Below are 20,597 nucleotides of genomic sequence, written 5' to 3' on the forward strand. Positions count from 1 at the left end.
TTATTAGTTATGGGGACAAGCAAGACAGAATATGTGGTCTCATTTTTCTCCAGTTTAGTTTGTGAGTAGCTTGAAATCAGAGTTGAACGGCATTACACTTCATTTACCGTCAGATATGGAAGCCATGCAGGACCATAATAAACAAAAAAAGAAAATGAAACGTCACACCTGTATTTCCACATTTACGTGTGTTATTTTAAAAAAAAGAAAACGCAATAATCGCCATTATTCTGTGCCCATATTACATGAAACAAGAAAAGCTGTTTACACTTTATTTTCAAATAGTTTTAAAAACAATATTCAAACATTAAAATGGAAAGTTAAATGGTACACATACACAATGCAATTTATTAAACATTCAGCAAGCATTTCCATAGTGAAATAGTTAGAAACTGCATCCGCTTGCAAAAAAGGTGAATGAAATTGCACCATTGTATTTTTTTTTTTTTTTTTTAATTGACAAAACATCTGAATATTTTCCAAAGTATGGCAGCTTATAACTTCAAAGATTATACCTTTTTAACTTTAACCTCCTAAGACCTGAACTCTCCATGGCATGCATTTTTAATTTCTCTTTGATATTTGGGCTGATTGGGGCCCAATGAATGTAAAAACAAAGAATTACCAGATTTTTTTTTTTACCTTATTTTTGTTTTTATGAAAAATCAGAGCCACATATGAGGATACTCGTTTAAAGTTTTGATAGAACAGTAGCAGTATAATGTCCTCGTAAGTGGCCCTTGTAGAGCAAAATTGAGTATTTTGGTCTAAATAACCCAAAATGTGATGTCCACATATGTGGACGCCAGGTCCTAGGAGGTTAAGATACATAAAATGTTCATAAAGAGGTGTGAAAATTAAACACGCAAATTATATCGTTGCATTTTCATCTTTGCTCAGCACTAAAATGACATTTTCAAGATTACAGGATTTCATTTTAACGTTGCCTGAAACAGATTTTCATATTCAAATACCTAACCTTAAAGAGTCGATGCAAAACCACTCTAGAAAAAAGAATAAATGTTATGTGCACTCTACCCCACTCATTAAGCACCACAAACAGTTACCCTTACTGTACATGAAGAGATCCTCCAAGATGTAATCTGGTAATTATTTACTCACTTTAAGTTTAAAAACTCAGATTATCAGACATGGATTAAATCTAGTTTTAGACTATTTTTCCCCTTTGAGGAATTTAGCTTCAAGTCTTGGACTAAGATCAGTGCATATTTTCTGCAAACCTACTCAAAATGTTTCAACCAGCACCTACCAACACGTTTGATTTGAAACCTGAAAGAACAGTGACACTGTCCATTACTTTGACACACTAAGCTTCAGAAAATGCTGTATATTACTATGTGGTTTAAGCATTTGATTTCTAAATGCTACTTTATCCCCATAAAAATGGTGTTAAAGTGCCATTGATGTTGTGCGTCCCCGGCTGAAGCACTGCCCCTGGTGTGGTTTAGTTTAGTGCCAGGCGAGCAAAGCTATATGTGCTGTGGAAGCATCATCTTTAAAAAGGCTAAATTTAAACCCCTCGAGTCCTCGCCTTGGTATGCAGAAGGCTGCCAGAACAACATAAACTCCAAATAAGCCCAGAGGAGCTACTGGTGGACTGCAAGCCGCGAACACCTGGCTTAAAAAGTGCAACAGCAGCTCACCTGGACAACACAGGTTTTATTATTTATTTATTTTTAAAGTGCGTATAGTGCAAACATACCAATAATACTTCTACAAAGAAAGCCGCAGCTGAACATAGGTTAAACCCAACCCAACTGATACTGTAGCTATTCCTGTCAAGCTTTCTCATGTGACACTGGTGCATTTTACAGAGATAATGTTGGAAATTTTAATCAGATTGGAAGCAAAACAAACCAGGCTTCTTGTTTTCAGCCACTGGCTGAACAAATAATGTTCTCTGGCAGATTTTGTTGTTTAATTATTCCAACTTATTTATTTTTCAGGCAAAAACTCCACCAAATGGTCTTAGTATGAATTTGAAGACTATAAACATGATTGTGGTAAAAGACCCAGGAAAAAAAGGAACCTACTTTTATTAGACCTGGGTCATTATTCTTTCATCCTAAAATACATCCTTAATTTATCAAGCTTGCATACTTAATATGTTTTTAAAACTACGGCTTTTAGGAGAATGATTAGTTTATAATGTGTCTGGTTATTTACTACAAACACTGCTTGTAACTCTCTCTGCTCTGAGGAGAAAAGAAATGCATAAATCAGTACCTAAATACTCCTTTTTTGTATTTTCAGTGGCCAGAGTTTAATAATGTTTAACTGACATATGTTAACAGAGGAGTGTCAATGAACAAACCTTAATCCGAGCCAAGTCATGAACTCAATGCCACGAGATTAGTGACTTTTATTCTAAATGAAAGGCTCAAAGAAAGCCTGGTCTTAATCAATGAATGCATCATTTCATTGTATCATAAGGTGGAGTATTAATCATCTCCCTGAATCAAAGCAGAGAGTAAGCTTCGGAGGTACAATATTAAGTTTCAGAAGCAACTGCTGTCTTCACCTTTGACAGAGAAGCTCTCATGACTGCCAGCTTTCTCAAAGTTACACATCAGCAGCGTTGATGCTTAAAGCGAATCACAATGCCTGGGCCTCTGTTACCATATGACAAGATTAATCCAAAGCTGGACACTTTGCACATTTGGCCATTTAATTACATTGTTTTTTATGTTTTGTTTTTCCTTAAGATAGCAGCTGCAATTACCAAATATTTGGTCGGGTAATTATTTTCCTTCCATATCCATAACAAAAGCCATACTACAATGTCACTTGTTGGCAACAATCATTTAAAAACTTTTGACCGCTACCTTCACAAAAGACACACCACTTGTGCAAAGGCTTATCCCTAAATGTTCAACAGTTTGTAATGGGGTGTATTTCAATTAGCGCTCTTATTTTAAGGCTTCCTGTGGGGGCACATTTCTCTCACCACAGAGGTTTGATAACAAGGTCCCCCCCCCCCTCACAAATCGCTGTTGTCATCAAATAACTGGGATGCCATTGTGACAGTAGAATCTGAGAGGCATGTGTCAGCATATCACAGGCTTCACAAATAGTGGGAGCTGTTAAGAACAAGGTCCGCCTACTGCTCATAATCAGACAGACCTCTGACATATAGATCAGAGGTAATTTATATATCACCATCTCTGGGGCATCGATGAACGAATTCGACACTTAAACTCAATGTGACTTAAAAGATCTTACTAGCTATGAAAGCTGCATGATCCAAATATTTGTGGCTCTGGATGAAGTCTCAAAACAAGCCCTCAGTTTCAGCACGATCCTTGACTGTAGATTCTAAAAGATCCAAAGAGGGTCTAATGAAAATGACTACAAGTTCCTTCTTTGAAAAAAAGAGTCTAGAGGTGTGAGAGATATTATAGCGGCTAAACTTCCTGAATAGATGCAGTTATAACCAATTTGTCCCCAACAATACATCTAGCATTATGGAAGAATTACATTACAATGGCTGGAGGGGTATTTCTACAGAGGCTTCACGTTTTCTGACATCCTGTTGCTTTCCTTTAATTTGTGTATAAAATTCAAATCTATCAGCAGACGTCTGAAACTTGCCTGACTTATGAAATACGTCACAGCTAACAAGCATTAACTTGCTAAATATAGCAGCTCATTCTGCAATTCACTGCAACTTTGATGTCAATCTGCGAATTATTAACATAAGCTTGAGCAAAAATATGTACTGTAAATCATTTTGGTACCACTTCAAAAACAATTTTTATGTCAAGTAAGAGTATTTCTGATCTTTAAAATCTCATTAAATTTCTCATTTAGACAACAGATTAACAATAACTAGAAATTTGGCCAATTACAGTATATCCAACAACTGAAAAACTCTTTCCAATGTGCAAATCGGAAAAAAGTCATCTAAATGCTTCCTGAGATTCAAACACAAATAAAAAAAAATAAAGCTTCATAAAGAAGTATAAAAAAAATTGTAGCCATCGCTTCTGTCCATGTTGTGGGAGTCATATTATTGCTCACGTAACACCAGGGTCACAAAGCTTCAACAGATAATAAGAATACGAGCGCGGTCAAAACGCTATGATAGCTTTTCCCACCACACCAACATACAAGCTGTCATATCATTTACAAGGATATCTGCTGTGCATAACCACACAGAGCAGCTACACCGTAAGCAATCTGCGTCAAACAACTAAAATAGTAATCGCAGAGGGTGGATTGCGTGTGAGCACAACTTATTGAAACTCTTCTCCCCCAGGCAAAAGAATATAACCATACAAAGTCAAAACAGCAGCGACTGATTGTGTGCGTTGGGCGAGGGGGGGAGGGGGCAATGTTTCTCGAGAAATCCAAAAAGGGATGATGGATGGATGAAAATGAGCAGGGAATGCGTTATTAAACGACATGATGGTGTTCACCTTTTTTTTTTTGCCCTTGCACCTGCAGACGGGTCTCATTGAGATTCGCCTCATAAAGAGTCACGTCGACAGGTGCGCCGTGGCCGCGGGGTGCAGCGTGCAACCTGCGGCAACTTCCACAATCATTAATCATGCATATGCGAAAGCAAAGTTAACCACCGGCAATGCGTTAACAAAAACTTCCCTGATAATTCCCCTAGAATAAGAGATTTCTTTAATTCACGAGCCGTCTGCTGCCTCTGAATGCGTTAATTGGCGATAGGAGACTGTGAAGTGTATGATGTGAATTGGTTCTATCTGTCCGCGCCGAGGAAAATTTCTTTACTTACAGTTCTCAAGAACTGGATCTCATCTTCCCCTTCTCCGCCCTCAGCCATGGCTGTGAAGGAGCCTGCTTAGACTCTGGAAGCCACCACTGACTGCTGGCAGAAACGCGATGCTGTGCCTCTCAAGCCGATATTAGCAGAGAGCACATCCACAGCCATATAGGGCAGCCCGGCCGAGCCCCCCTCCACTCCTCTCCTTCCTACTCCTCATCCACTCTTCTTCCTCCTTTCCCTCCCCTCTCCGCGCCCCGACGCCTAGCAGCAGCAGTGCGGATCAGCGGACGGACGGGGCATCAGGGGACGAGCTCCCGGTGGTGCTAGTGGTGATGATGATGATGGCAGCTGATGCTCTGGTGCTTACGAGGATGGGTCCTTGTGCTAAAATAGTATTACTTTTAAAATGTTTGCGGTTTGGTCTCACTCCCTGTCTGATAATGACGCATGCTGGTCTTGACTGGCAGCAGTGGAGCTGAATGCAAAGTTATGAACGTCCCCGTCTGTCTGTCTGCACCCCCATCCTCTCCCCGTCTCCGACACTTAGCAGTTTTTTCAAAAGTCTGGAGACTGGTGTAAATTTAGTTTCGAGAAATCCTCTGCAATGTATAACTTAAAAGTGTAAAAAAGTATAAAGAAAATATAAAGTTATGTTTTCACAACGTGGAATCAGTGTAGAGACTTTAAAAAACAACAACTTTTTTTACTTGTTTCATGTTGAACATACCTAAAGTGTTGCTTCATTACATGCTTAAATGCCTGATTTTATGTAAGGAATATTGAAAAAAAAATTATTTATACACACACACACACACACATTATATATATATATATATATATATATATATATATATATATATATATATATATATATATAGTGCTTTTAAATGTAGTCAAAAGGTTTTCAGAAAGAAATATCAAATTCGATTAGAACATATTTATTGAATAACAGTTATCTGGGTGTGAAATATTTCACTCACAGTATAACTTGATGCAGTGCAGATTAAATGCAAATAAAAATCAAATAACTTGATATAAAAATTAAGGATTACTGCTCGTGATTCCAAATATTGTGCATGACCAAACTGGTATCTAACTGGGATTTGACTTCGAAGCATTTAACATCCGTCTCTATGCTAAGTAAAGCATTTACAGCATTAGTTAGGTGTCAGTCATGTGGGTTTAGAAAAAAAAACTGATCATGAGAAAACGCACTCCACATCATGTCAAGACATGACTGACATCTAGTGGTCATCTTGTGAGGTCCCGGTACATTTTATCACGCATGATCAGTTTAGTTGTTTTCACATTATGGCCAACAACAAAAGAATAAATGTCAGTACCATCCAGGAAATTCTGCTCTTTCCTCATACAGTTTAACTAAACTCTCCGTCACTTTTACTGACTCTTTGTACAAGTTGCAACACTATTTACACATTTTCCCATTTTTTCCAATTATACAATCCATCTAACGTCTGGTAATTTTGTTGCCTGTTTGACTGTCTTTGACTTGCTTATCTGCTCCAGTGTCTTTATAAAAGGGATACGAGCACTTTCTTTACCATTAGAGTATTCATTTTGTTTCCTGTTTTGGGACGTGTACAGTGTAATCTAAAAAATGATTCTGATTTTGTGGCCAGGTCTGAAGAGATGGCAACATTGGCTTGCATGTGCATACGTTAATATCACATAATAGGAGATTAAAATCACTTCACAACAACTGTTGTTCGGCATTAAATTTGACACCCTGTTATGCCATTTTTGCATAATCAGATTCATAAGCATCCATCTTCTTTGTCACAGGTATTATTTTTTTGTAAAGTTAGTAGCAGTATGAATAGCAGTTTGTTTTCTGTAAATGTTTCTGTGATCCATCAAAGACAGCTGGCCAGTAGTCAGATTAGCCTGACCAGTGTCCAGCTTGGCATGGACAACAGTTGGCCTAAATACAGTCTCTGATCACTGTACTTCTGCAAGGGCAGATGTGAGTTAAATAGTGCAAGTAAAAAACTGATATAAATCAGAACCTTTGACAGCAGAATTTCTCTGAGTTTATTCTGAGGTGATAAATACATACTGAACAATGGGATGTTAGGACTGGAGTAAAAATGGTGTAAAACAGCATGAACCAATATTGATTAACTATGCAATTCATGGTTTGTTTGTTTAATTTATAATATCAAACACCTTTTTGTTTTTTGTTTTTATTATTAATTTTACTTCAATTTAAAAAAAAAAAATCACTAATTTTTAAGTTATCATATATTGTCCTGTGGAGCATAGCTGTCTGTTTCACAAAGTTTAGTCAATACACCAATTTTAACCCTAAAGTGATAGCCTAGTACAGAGATAAAGAATAAATATACTCATGCAACACTCTGTGATAACTATTTTGTCTTTCTTTCAGTATAGTTTGAATTCAAGAAGATTACAATAAGTCTAAATCCCCACTGGGCCTGCCGTCTGTTAGTTTTTCTGCTTCTGTCAGTACCTGTCAGGCATCAGGGAATTAGTGGTAGTGATCTTTAGGTGATCAGCCAATAGAATTTGTCAGAATTTCCAGCGTGCACCAGTGATTGGCTGATCCTGTTGTATCAGTGGGCGTGGAGTTGTCAGTTACCTGAATGTCACAGTAAGTACAGCTGAGTGCAACAGAGGGGTGACCTGGTGCTTCAAGGAGAGACACTACTGTTCGCTACGAGTAAGTGGACATTTATCCATTTATTTTCATTCTTTTATCCTTTTTTTAAGGTTTGCAATCATTAATTAGTCATTTAAAAAAATATATATTTAAAAAATGAGCAAAACATAATTAACTTATTGTTAGAGTATGTAACTGTAAGTCTACACAAGTTCAAGTACTTATTTAAATGGTCTGAAATAAATGTTTCTCTGTTTCTTTTTGTAGCAGGCCCAGTGGTTGGTCACCGATCATCTGTGATAATTAAATAAAACCATGCAGAGGACTTATAGTAACTTACACCTCTATAGACCCATCAAAGAAAGGAGCTGCGTGAGTCCATCCCTCTCCCCATGCAGGAGTCTATCTTCCCCCTCCAAAACCCCTGCCAGCTTCCAACAAAAACTGTTTTCTAAGCGCTGGGAGGAGGGTCCAGCTGAAACAGCAACGCTTGGCCACGCAGACAAATCTGGCCTCACAGACTTTAAAGAAACCCTCAAAGCATTGGATGACTCATCTGAGAGCTGCTGGCTTACAGAATTTTTACCGTTGTGTTCAGATTGCCAGGCTTTCATGAGCATGGGCAACCAACTGGTAACCAAACCTAAGCCAAATTGTCACAGTTACACAAAAACTTGGGATGCTTTATCAAACTCCCCCAGAGTCCAGATATCTTGGAAGAGAAGAAGAAGAGCTGAAGGGCATGTTTACACCAGTGACCTTCAGGATAACCTCAAGATGGTGTCCGGGACTCCACGGGCACCTCTGAAGGCAAGGAGACTGAGGAAGCTCCAGAGGTTGAGGTCTTCTTCCTTTGAGGAGTGGAATTTTGAAGAAGAGAGACCTATCATTTGCACTCCCACAGTCAGAAGGAAGAAAATTATTAGGAGAGAAAGAGATGATATAAATACTTTAACGCACCAGTTAAAGCCACTCTGGAGAGTAAAGTTGCCTAATACTTCTTCTGCAAGCTTATCTAGATCAAAGAGCGAAGCAGTCAATCTCTCTCCCAGACAGAATATGTCTGAAGAGGAAAAATATACTCCTACTGACTCGGACACTGACCTTTCTGAATACGACAATGAGATGTACTCAATGTTTTTCTCCAACACTAGTATGGAGGCAAAGAGTAACAAGACTGCAAGCCAAAAACAAGATGAAGAGAAGGCAGACATAAAGTCCTCTCAGCAGATGCTTGAGGTGATGGGGCAGAGAGCTGCAGCTCGGCGAGTAATGGGCAAGATTGAGGAGGTGGAAGGAATAATACGCCGGGTGAGTCTCACCAGTTTGGACTGGATCAAGGAATGTCATAAAGGAGAAGAAGAACCTCACTTTTTCTCAGATGGATGGAAGACAGAGGTGTCACTCCAGAAAAGTCGCAGAGCTGAAATCAGTACTCGGTCCCCACTGGAGGACCAGAACAGGGAGTCTAGTGGGGACAAGCCTCTGTTTGTTGAGGAGCTTTGTGCTCTGGCTGACGCTCTGAGATGGAGTCTGCAGCAGGCCCTGAGGATGGAGGGATCAAAAGCAGAGAGTGAAGGCTTTAAAGAGCCTCAGGAGACTTTTTGTGAGCAGAGCCACACAACAGAAGGGTCTCTGAATCCACAATCACCTCCTTACCTCATCAACTCTGTTGTGCCAAACAATGCCTCATTACATCCTCTTTTAGCAGGTGGAAAAATCTCTCCTACGCCATCTCTGTCTGAAAACCTGGAGGTTTCTCCAATTAAATCAAGCAGCTTAGAAAGACTGTCCCCCATGCTGCCACCTATGCTCATATCCAGACTGAGCACAGATGATCAGCAAGCAGAAACATCACACAGAGTTTGGACGGAACCACTTGAAGACACCACAATTATTTGTGGGGCTCGAGACGGTGAACGTGCCAGAGAAAGTGATCACAGGGACGCTCAGGAGCAGTTTACAGAGAAGGATTATCTGCTCTCTTCAGGTAAAAATGTTAACAAACAACAACAATTTAGATGGATGGAGGCTGTCAAGTGGTAGGTCATTGTAGTGATATGATAGTCTTACCCAAAACTCTAATTTCTAGAATAACTGGTGGAAGCACATTAGAATTAAAACAATGGTAGACGGTGGAATTATGACTATTTCGTGGTATTTATATCTTGACTCTGATAATAAAAAACCCCCCACAAACTCTGTGCCATAGAATACACCATTTTATTGGTAGTACAACATATTTTATGTGGCATAAAAACTCCTTAAAAACAACTCAAATGTATTGAAAGAGCTTTATGAAGCTATGCTGTTGGATGCCAACTTGCTGTGCACAAATCAGACTTTCATTTCTCACGTTACCCATTCCTTTGGAAGTGTTGTTATGAATTGAATGAATAATGGGAACAGTTGTTATATGTAGCTGAGTGCTGGTTGGAGCTGATAGATAAACAGGACCATAGCTGGACTTTATCCAGGAAAATTAAATGGCGGAAAGCTGGGTGAGGAAACTGTTACACTGACAAAGATGTTATGGAGATATTCGTGAGACATAAAAATAAAGAATGACTTAGATATCAAAAGATAAAACAAGCAGCGTAGTCTATAACTTGAGGCTGTTAATAGATATTATCCATAGTGTTAGTGCAGTGTATAATATGAAGAGACGAGCCAGGTTTTTAATACTTTGGCACAGTAATATTCAATCACAGTCCCAACTATTTTACTGCTAACTGCAGAGGTGGGTGTGGTGTGGGGCAGAGGAGTTAAAGCTTTGATGTATCGCAGTTTATCCTCAAAAGCATAGTTTCCATGAATCCTGCCAACTAGAAAGTGAAAGGTGTAATGAACTATTTTAAAAAGGTCATACCATAGACGTCACACTGGGCTCTCTCTCAGATAATCTTTCGTGGTCATTAAACATAAAGTGGACTAAGCCTGACTGTCAGATTTAAACATTGATTAAAACACTCTGATACAAATGCTCTAAACGAAGTCTTTGTGCAATCTCATCCGCTGCTGTGGTCTTCTCTGGGTTGTTGAACACACATGCACATCAGATCTAACGGATGTGTGGCAGTCCGTGAATAATGACCCCTCGCTGCTCTGACATACCATCATAACTGAGTAAGCGTGTGTTCATTCAGGCACAAAGTACTGGAGAGCACCTGATTTGGACACACTTGTAATCACAGATCTGTTCTGACTGAAATGTGCCGTAAAACAGCTTGTAAACACCAGTTCGGAGTCAGTATCAAATCTTTGCCATCCTTCTAGTCTACCAGGTTTAAAATAAGTATTCAGTGATAAAAAAAAATGTGAATTAAAAAAATTATGTAGCCTCGTTTAAAACAGAAAGAAAAGAAGGAGGGGAAATATTAAAATCAAAACACAAGGTAGCCTAGTCAGGAAGGAAATATATAAAGTCAAGTGAAAAAGAACATGTAGTTTCTTGGAGCATGACTCTAATCTTAGGGTGATTTTGCTGTCCTCTCCTGGGAAGCTTGAAGCGGTCATTAACATTTTTCAACTGTTAATAATTTTCTTCATCATGGAACAATTGATGTCAAACTGTTTGAAAATGGTCTTATAACTCTTCCCAGTATAGCAGCAATTGCATGTTTCCTGTGTGGCATTGTGTTAACACTCACCTAAATGCTCGAGAGGAACCTGGCAAATCTGCGGTGATACAGGTGGACACACTTGCTGATGATTAGTAAACCAAGTGCATGTTAATGCATCAGCAGTACCTGCAAAATAAAACAATTAATAAATAAACATCAGCTAACAATCCATCTATTCATCCATCTGTCTGTCTGTTCATTCATACATTTTTTTTTATCTGCTTAAGCAATTTATAAGCTAGAGCAGGGGTGGGGAACTCCAGGCCTCAAGGGCCGGTGTTCTGCAGGTTTCAGATGTATCCTTGATCCAACAAAGCTGATTCAAATGGCCATATTACCTCCTCAACATGTCTTGAAGTTCTCCAGAGGCCTGGTAATGAACTAATCATTCAGGTGTGTTGACTCAGGGTGACATCTATAACCTGCAGGACACTGGCTCTTGAGGCCTGAAGTTGGACACCCCTGAGCTAGAGCTTGTCCAAACCGACAATGAGTGAAATGTTGGCTACACACTCAACAGGTCTCTAGTCTCTCACAGATCATAATTATGTATAGCATTTTATATGCTACAAATTATTTGGCCACAAAATCAAAATTTGAATGTTGTGAAAAAAAAAATAATTTAAATACCGAAACATTATCAACAATAGTTTTATAACTTTTAATCAGAGTGTGTGCACTCAAACCCATCAAACTTCTTTGATGTTTATAGGGAGAGAGATGAAGATGGTATGATGATGGAGTATTTTCAGAATTTGGAATCAGTTCAACTGATTCCAAATTCTTTAATTCTTTTTCAGTAAATGATTAATAGCAGGAAACTGCTGGTCTTTTCACTTTAAAGTCAAAATGTGCAGCCAAATGGGCTTCAAGCCTGTTTTTAAAAACTAAGAACTCCTTTACTGTGCGGCGTCCATATACAGACGGTGTAGATTTTAATAATTTTAATAAACATCTTTAGGGGAATACAAAGGGAAAGCTTGAACCCATTTGTACATGGAAATACTTGTTAATAAATGCATGTTTAGCAGAGTCGAGCATTCCCTCAGATCAGCAGAGAGTCTGTTGTCTCGCCTCATTTTTGTAGCAATAAAACTCTGTTCAGACCAGGCAGCAGGGCTGCTAGCTGAACAAATAGGATTAATTCTCTAAGCTTTGTGAAATACAACCAATGTGTGGAGGACGGCGATTAGTGAGAGGAGAAGAAAGACATTCAGAGCCTTCTGGGGGTTATCTTCATAAATCCAGTTTTCTGTTCAGTGTGGTCAAATCCGGGCGATAGCACATTTCTATAAGCGGTTTAATGTTCTGGAACGGTTATGTGTCCTCTGAAAAAAAATGCTAATTTCTGTTAGCATTTTTATCTGAAAGTATACTCACACATTTACTACAGTCAAGCTATCATTAATGCATTTACTAAGGATCTGTGTTTAAATACACTGTTGAGATATTTGCCCTGTGCATTACTGTTTTGCTTTGTTTTCTACCTAATGTTTTACTTTCATTTCCACTAAACTGTATGTTTTATCACTTTACAGGTTGAGATTTTTGCAAACAGAACATATAAAAAAATATAAAACTCTAATAACAGCAATACATTTTATAATAATAATTAGAGTATATATAATAGAATATATAATAATTGATATAAAAATCAGCCCCACCTAAACTAAGTACAAACTGTAAAATTATATTTTCCATTAATACATCAGACAATGTAATGTTTTTCGGCACTGAGCACTCCCACTTTTGATTGATTATTTTCTAATTAACATTTTAAATGTTGGTTTTTATTTGTACGTTTTCACTGTCGTGGCTCAGTATTTGAATAGTTCCTTAATCACTGGCTTAATTGCCACCCTTGATGGAGGAAATTAATGTAAACACACACACACAGCTGCCTTTTACTGAATCTGGTATTTTTCCTTTCCTGACCACAAGTCTGTGAGAACCATTATTATATTGACCAATGTGGGATTAAAACAGTTCAGAGTGGCAGTCTTGGCTATATACTGATATGCATTCATCATGTTGTGGAAACTCTGGAACATCTTTAAATTTCAATTCAAATTATGAAGTTGCATAAAACCTTCTCTTCTTCTCTAGACTACTTTTAATGGTTGTTGAATTTGCAATTTGCATAAAGAATCAATCAGCGCTTAATTCCTCATAGAGCAGGAGTGTAATTTTGTCTTGTTTATGAAATGCTAAAGGTTAATGTAAGAGTTCTTAGCTGAAGTTCTTTGTTACATCCTCATGGTGACACTAAAGCTTAACATGAAGCATTTGCCAGTGGTGTGCAAAATTAGTTGGGCTTCAAAGTTTAAAATGAGCTCTCTACCTGTGATATCAAAAGACCTACCATAAACTAAGACAGCCTAATTTGCTTCCAAAACTAATACAAGTTATATTAGAAGTTGGTAGGCCTTGCTTCTTTTAAAAAAAAATCTTTTCTCCAGATGAAGCTCTGCAGAGGCAGGAGGAGATCTGGCAGCAGGAGATCGAGGAGTCTCTCTCTATCTGCAGGTCACTTTCCGATCCATCCAGACCCAAACACATTGATTTCCTGCGCATCACTGCCCCCGATGATGACATCACTGACACACCCACACCCACACCTGTGCCCCAGGATTTGAGGGTGAGTAGAATGAAAAGTATGTGCTCTGAGCTCATCTCAACACAGCACAGAGTTTTAGAGTCTAAAGATGGATGATGAGGTGATGGAGCAGTTGAAAACAGCAGCCACTCTTGCAAAGTAGAAATGGCACTGTTATGTCAGTTGTATAAAGAAAGAACACAAGAACACAGAACACAAGAGGCTGTGTTCTGTATATGGCATTAGGAGAGTGAGGCATGTAAGCATGGAGCTCTACTAGCTCAGAATCAGACTCAGAATACTTTATTACTTGCAGTCTGTGCTCTATATTTAAGAGCAAAAATAAATCAGTGGGAAAATATTTTTACCTCAGTTGCATTGAGAGTTAATTGCTGTGATTAACGGCTCATTGTGTAAGAATACGAAAGCTGTTTTTCCCAGAATGTAATTTAATTTTAACATACTGCACACACTCTTCATTCTGCATGTGTGAAAAGTTACAAAGAGTCTAAGTGCCGTTATTGCGATGCCTTAATTTAATTTCAGTGCCGTTGTTCTCTGTAAACCTTCCTGAAATAAGTCCCCATCTGCATCAGTCAGTGCTGCATCACTCAGTGCTGCATCACTATGGCAATGAACTTGTCCTTGCTTCACAACTGTGTAAATCCCAGCCTCATGAGCCAGTCCAGGGCTACAAAGAGCTCTGTGTTGCCTGTAGTGGCATAATAGAAGGGATTTAACGCAACTCTGTAAGTGCATTGTAGGAGAGACGATAAACACTAATAAATTTAATACTTCCTTCCTTCTGTGTGCGTGCATGACTAACTTTGCTGAAAATATTTGAAGTTTTGTTTAATTGTTTTGGCATTTTGAATCTTTATTTGACAGTATGAAGAGAAAAGAGCAAAGCAGAGAGAAACAGGCAGGAAATCATCTGGGACAGACAGGTGTTCTGTTTAAGATTAAAAGAAAAGATTACCGAACGGAATATGAAGAATTGAAAGAATCACTGAAGTTAGCATGGGGTTACTTCTGTAATGGGGTATTGTACATATTACACATGTTGTTCCCACCACATGTGTCACAAAGAACTTTCCATCTATTCCCCCCAATGCCCCCAAACTGTTCACACTGAAGGTGCTATAATACTTTGAAGATGTAATTTACATGGGATGAAAAACAAATGCATATGTTCAGCAACAATATGCAGTAATATATAGCTGTCACTGCCACTTGCAAGCAGGCCAATAGTCTGTTTATTGATGTGCTCTTCTTATACCCTTTATCTGGGACTTATCCAACTGCAGAGTCACTAATGTCACTGTGTGTGTGTAACCCAAGTGGCTGATTTTGAGTGGCTCACCATTTTCAGTGAGTTTTGTGCATCCATTTGAAAGCGGAAACTGATTCTATTTTATACATTTAGAGGACTACAATGCAATCATTTAATTTAAGCTTTAAATATTTTGTTTAGTTGTGTGATTGAAGCTAATTTCCCTTTGTGGGACTAATAAAGGTATCTTATCTTATCTATTCCTTCTGTTGTGGACACAGTGAACTGTAGCAATCGGTACAGTCCTAATTTATATTACAGCCTGGAGATTTATAATCCAGCACACACTGTAGTTGTTCTGCATGAAGCTAGATGATTTTTAATGCAATCTCACAGGATTTTATGGATGCATTCCTGTTTCATAAACATACAAACTCACATAAAGGCCACAGTGTCCCTCACCAAATTAATGCAAAAAAAACCCAAACAAACACCTTATTAGTATTCATAAGCTTTAGTATAGCCCTATTAAGAACTCATTGCAGGGTGTGTAGGCATGCATCAAACATATGGAGTACGATATCTATTAGAGAAATGTACACAGTGTAATTTGATACAGTAAAGATGTTATCACAGATGAGGTTTGTCACTAACCTGCTGCCTCTGATAATATTAAAAGTAAATAAGGGTGGATCCCGAGAGCTAAGAATAACTCAAACACAAAGGAGGAAGTTTGGACAGTACTAATAGTAGTGAAGATATTAGTATGACGATAGTGGTCATTAACTCTACTACCTAATTTTTCATTTTATTTAAGATAATTTGTTGTTTTTGCTTTTTTTTAAACATATATTTTAACAGCATATTTGTTTGCTGATTTAATTATGGCCATTTGGTGACTTTCCCTGCTTATTACCTTCTTTTGTTTGGATCTGTGTCACCAACTTGAATGTTATTTCAAACCTACTTACTATCCTCTGCTTATTTATTCAATTTATGCAACTATTTTATTTATAGATCAAGTTTCAGAATACTCTAACTAAAACATTCAAGTGAATTCACTATTTTCACTTTTCGTTTCCCGAAACTTTAAACAAACCTTCTCTGTCGATTGATCCTGTATGCAAGTTTCAATATGAGCTGATTAACAGTGCCGTGTAGGTGGGGTTAGACCTGCTGGGATGCCCAGATTAGCCAAGCATTGCTGTGTACCTGCAGGGGAATTGAGAGACCTCCCTGTAACTGTGGATTTACAGGCCAAGCATTTAGCAAGTGATCCCTGGCAGTCCTATTTACCCTCCTTCAGCTCTGGGTGTGGTGCTCCTCCATCTGTTCTGCGTGGCTTCCTTTGCCATACGGCTCACGGATGTCAGGGTGTTGTCGGAAACAGCGGCTGGACACACCATCTGTTTCCAATTACTCTGTGACAATCCACAGGATGATGTCCAAGGTGTTGCTCTGTAAACTACTATAGCAGGTACAGAAGAGCCGGAGGGAAAAGGAAGCGCGAATGAGAAGCTGAACCTGGAACTTAACTTCAAATGTGGCTGAGCTGAGTCACTCCACCACACAGAGCCATGGAGCTGAGCTTGGAAACCTTTTTTCTTCCATGACTGGATTTCTCTCTTGCCATTGGCCAGTCTGAGTGACTAACAACTACTTCCAGTTTTAGGTTTGAAAAGTTAGCACTTTGGAAAGGCAAAAAGGCACTGTTAAAACACAGCGTGGATATGCTTGTTTCTTTTCGACAAACAGGGGGACAAAAACAGGTTGGATTTTCAGGCATAAGACTTTAATTAACTCAAACATTGCTTGCATTTGTTTATTGATTATAATCTGACGCTGCATGATACCGGAACCACGTAAAGAAGTGCTGCATGCTATACTGAAGTCTAACTATGAGCAGTCAAGTTTCTCTAGCACTTCCTACACGCTATATTCTGGATAACTTCACCTGTGACATGCAGTAAATGGAGCAGCCCGAAGCAATCCTGGAAATTTTTAGGAACCTCCCTAGGGGAGAAACTGAAGACATGATGCTGGAAGATATCAGTGGTGATCTGAAGAAAAATGGGGATGTGGACTTTACAGATGCTCTCGAGCATTCTAGCGATTTTTTGTCATATGTTATATTGCCTCATGCAGAGGAAAAGACCTCTAACTCACTGGGAAATTCAAGCTTGAGGGAAAAAGGAAATGACTCAGACATAACAGAGGAGGAGAGGAGTCATTATAAAGTAACCGAGCAGCAAAGCGTGGCTGTAAATACTGAAAAAGGCCTCGAGAAACAGAGCTTTGCAACAAATCATGACCAGAATAACCTGTCAGATGAACACAAAGTTAATGGCTGCAGCAAACAGGGTTGTCACATATCACAGAATCCACTGGATGAATGGGCCTTAAATGAATCTCTGCAGACAAATTGTCAACACATTTCAATTGACTGCATGGATACTGATGGTGATTGTGTTGTATCCATCAGTGCCACGGAGGATACTGAAAATAGCAATGAAAATGCTCAAAGGGAACACTGCCAGGAAGATTCTGACACAATTGCTTCCACTTCAGACATGGATTTTGATCCACAGATATGTGGAAACACTGGGCCATTGAAAAGTAAACATGTAGTGATAACTGTAACTCGAACAGGACCCGCGCTTGAAGAGCTGGAACAGATCTCGGATGAAGCTGAAGAGGAGGAGACAAGAGATGCAAATTCAGAGACTCCCAACTCACCCCCCCATCCTCCCAGCCTAAAGGATAATTTGCCAGAGATGACAATCAAATCTGCAACTAACAATCCTCCACCTGACTCCACCTTCAGCAGAGCCACCTTCTCCCCGAGCTCCCCCGCAGACAAGCAGATCCAGGTTCCAGCTCTCTTCAGCAGCCTTAGGGTCCTAAGGAAGGGGGTCACTGGACCAGAGCATGACACCATGGCCCACATTAAGCCATCTCCTGTGGGAGGACGAGGGGCAGATTTCACAGAGAAGCAGAAGGACACCAAAGTTCCAGGGAGCATCTTAGACCAGATCTCTCATTTTCTGAGTCGGGAAAAGAGAGGAGATGAGAAGGAGGTGTTGGAGGCTGAGGGAGACTGGAATGAAACAAGGGTGAATGGAAGTGAAGATAGCCAAGAGAAGGAGAAGAAAGAACCAGAAACAAATAAAAATACAGAGGTTTCAGAATCATGTGAACTTACAAAACCTTCCATGTCCAGTGCAGAGGCAGCTTTTGATGCCTTCAAGGCCTTCTTCACACCAAAGCCTTTGAAAAAGGACCCAGGAGATAAAGTTGGCCTGGAGGCACTGAGGAAGAAGATAAGAAATGATAAAGATGTACTTAAAACACTTTTTGAGAGAGCCTCAAGTAAGACTCCTGAGAAGGACCCACCTGATGACAAAGTATGAATTAGTCCTCTCTGTGATTTTTGTTACTTTTTAAGATTAAATCAGGCAATTCTGAGCATTGTGCGTGTTTTTAATCACAATTCATCAGTCATTTTTACAATGTAGCTGCAACTTCTGTTATTAATTCTGTCATTAATAATATCTGCTGTCGATTTTCTCACTCATAGTCAGAGACATCGAGCCCAGGAGAAGGAGAGGAACGAACTCCTGGTCGTCTACAAGCGGTGTGGCCACCTCTTAAGGAAGAAAAAGTTGGGCTGAAGTACACAGAAGCAGGTACAGACTAATATATGCATGTCATAACTTGGCATGAAAACATTACTCCACACAAATCAACCTGGGACATTACCATTACACCTCTCCAAGTCTACTTTTTAAGTTAATTCTTCAGTTTATCAGTGTCATACAGTTTGCTAATGCTGCTGAAGAAAGTAACTCCATCAATATGTACTATGAATAACTTCATATTAATCGTGCTGCCAATAAGTTATTCAGAAGTATGTGTCAAACAAAATTAAACAGAAGGAACAGAAATAAAACTCCATTCCTCACTTCTTTTTTTTTTTTACAATTTGTGTATACAGGTCACATTTTGACAGCATATAAATTTTGCTTGAATTCAAATATGTACAAAAACACATCTTAAGGGAATTTTGGAAATGTGGTATCAGTTTAAAGGCTTTTTTTAAAAATAGAAGTATGATTAATTCTTTTTTCATGTTGAATGATGTGAACTTTAGTGTCAAAAGAAGAAGCAGCAGTTAAAGGTAATGGTTCTGAAATGGATTTAATGAAGTGAATATTATGGATTGGTTTATAGTGCTACTCCTGTTCGGCTGGGGCCTTTCCATGTGCAGTTTGCATGTTCTCCTCTGTCTGTGTGGGTTTTCTTCAAGGACTCTACTTTCCTCCCACAGAAACAATGCATGTTGGAATACCTGGTGTTTCTCAGTCGGCTTTGTAAAAGTTTCTGTGGTTGTCAGGGTGAGCATACCCCCTCTTTGCCATGGAATAGACAAGCTTTAGCCTCCTGTGACCGTACGCTGGTTAGACTGTTAAGGAAAGGTATTCACCTCACAGTAAAAAGAGAATAAAATCTAAATAGAAATACTATTATTATGTGAAATTCTACACATTGAATATGCATGACAGAGAAGCAGTGTCTAGCTACTTTACAGTGTGGTGGATGTAATATCAAGTTCGATTGCAAAGGTAAACAGAACTCCACCCGCAAATGTGTAAACATCTACGGTCTGACTCCATCTGTAAAAGCAGTCCTTTAATTACACACTGTACTCTCACCGTAGTCTTTTCGGGGGTGGGGGGGCTAAAATTGCTGAATAGTTTGTGATTATAAATCACAGTTTACTTGCATTTTTAAAGGCATAATCTACTCCTGCTTGCTTTTGTATTTTAATGGATGAGTTGATAAAATTTCTTTGTTAATTCTTATCCACTTCACAGTAAGATTATCAAACACTGTTTGAACAGGGACAAAACCATGTGTACACGCCCATATCCCTTGATATACACTCCCTGTAGACAAAGTGAGGAAGCCTACAGTAAATATACTTTCTAACTGCCCTTTTACTATCTCAGTCATTTAACAGCAGATGCTGTAAATGTTTGCTTAGACAGATGCCAGCCTCTGTAATCTGCAAGCCTGTACTAGTTTACAGTTGGGACTCTGCTGCCATCATGTGGTAACACGTTGCATTGTTTTCATCTTTTGTGGGTTGTAAGCAGCCACTAGTCTGACTTACGTTCACAGGAATAAAAATACTCTTACAAACTAGGTTTGTGATGATTAACAACTTTTTTTTTCTTTTACTAGAAAAAGGATTAAAATCATAAAGCTTTCTAAAAAAGACAGACTTTTTGATGGTGTTTGGATCTGTTTTTCTCAGAGCACCAGGCTGCTCTCCTGCAGCTGAAGAGAGAATGCAAAGAGGAGCTGGAGAAGTTAAAGGTCAGTAAGAATGAGGGATTGTACGGTAATTTCCATGACTGCATGAAGAAAAACATAAAACGTCTTTCATTGCAGTATTACCACCACACTCATTGCCTGGTTCAGTCCCAGTTTGGGCTGAGTCATAGATACACGCTTGTTTTTCAACATTTTAAAAGATACTTCAGTTTTTACATCTTGGAAAAATATGTATAAATAATGTTATCTTTTATTCTGTTAAAAGTGAGAGAGTATATATATATATATATCATAGACTCAAATGCACATTTGTTTTTAATTAAATGATGGTAGCTACAAAATCCTTTCAATGTTTGTCAGCGACTCTG

General features: G+C 38.8%; 2 protein-coding genes across 13 annotated transcripts in view; one reads left to right on the forward strand and one right to left on the reverse strand.

Annotated features, from left to right (window-relative positions):
* ryr3 (ryanodine receptor 3) overlaps positions 1-5,264 on the reverse strand; it is a 112,146-nt gene extending 106,882 nt beyond the window's left edge. For 8 of the 9 annotated variants that reach the window (XM_085133557.1, XM_085133558.1, XM_085133555.1 and 5 more), the window contains exon 1: positions 4,769-5,264. In XM_085133557.1, the coding sequence (XP_084989683.1) occupies positions 4,769-4,816 (48 nt within the window). In that variant the 5' untranslated portion in view covers positions 4,817-5,264. The remainder of the gene's footprint in view (positions 1-4,768) is intronic. The other variant, XM_085133559.1, reaches the window with a different exon arrangement.
* A 1,184-nt stretch (positions 5,265-6,448) lies between these two features.
* fmn1 (formin 1) overlaps positions 6,449-20,597 on the forward strand; it is a 36,659-nt gene continuing 22,510 nt past the window's right edge. Inside the window, exons 1-6 of one of the 4 annotated variants that reach the window (XM_085133561.1) lie at positions 6,449-7,460; positions 7,668-9,390; positions 13,483-13,661; positions 18,470-18,578; positions 19,043-19,069; positions 20,210-20,271. In XM_085133561.1, the coding sequence (XP_084989687.1) occupies positions 7,716-9,390; positions 13,483-13,661; positions 18,470-18,578; positions 19,043-19,069; positions 20,210-20,271 (2,052 nt within the window). In that variant the 5' untranslated portion in view covers positions 6,449-7,460; positions 7,668-7,715. Of the gene's footprint in view, positions 7,461-7,667; positions 9,391-13,482; positions 13,662-16,862; positions 18,297-18,469; positions 18,579-19,042; positions 19,070-20,209; positions 20,272-20,597 lie in introns of those variants that run through there. The other 3 variants (XM_085133562.1, XM_085133564.1, XM_085133565.1) reach the window with 3 other exon arrangements.

This window comes from Neolamprologus multifasciatus, chromosome 15 (assembly GCF_963576455.1).
Source record: "Neolamprologus multifasciatus chromosome 15, fNeoMul1.2, whole genome shotgun sequence".
NCBI lineage: Eukaryota > Metazoa > Chordata > Actinopteri > Cichliformes > Cichlidae > Neolamprologus > Neolamprologus multifasciatus.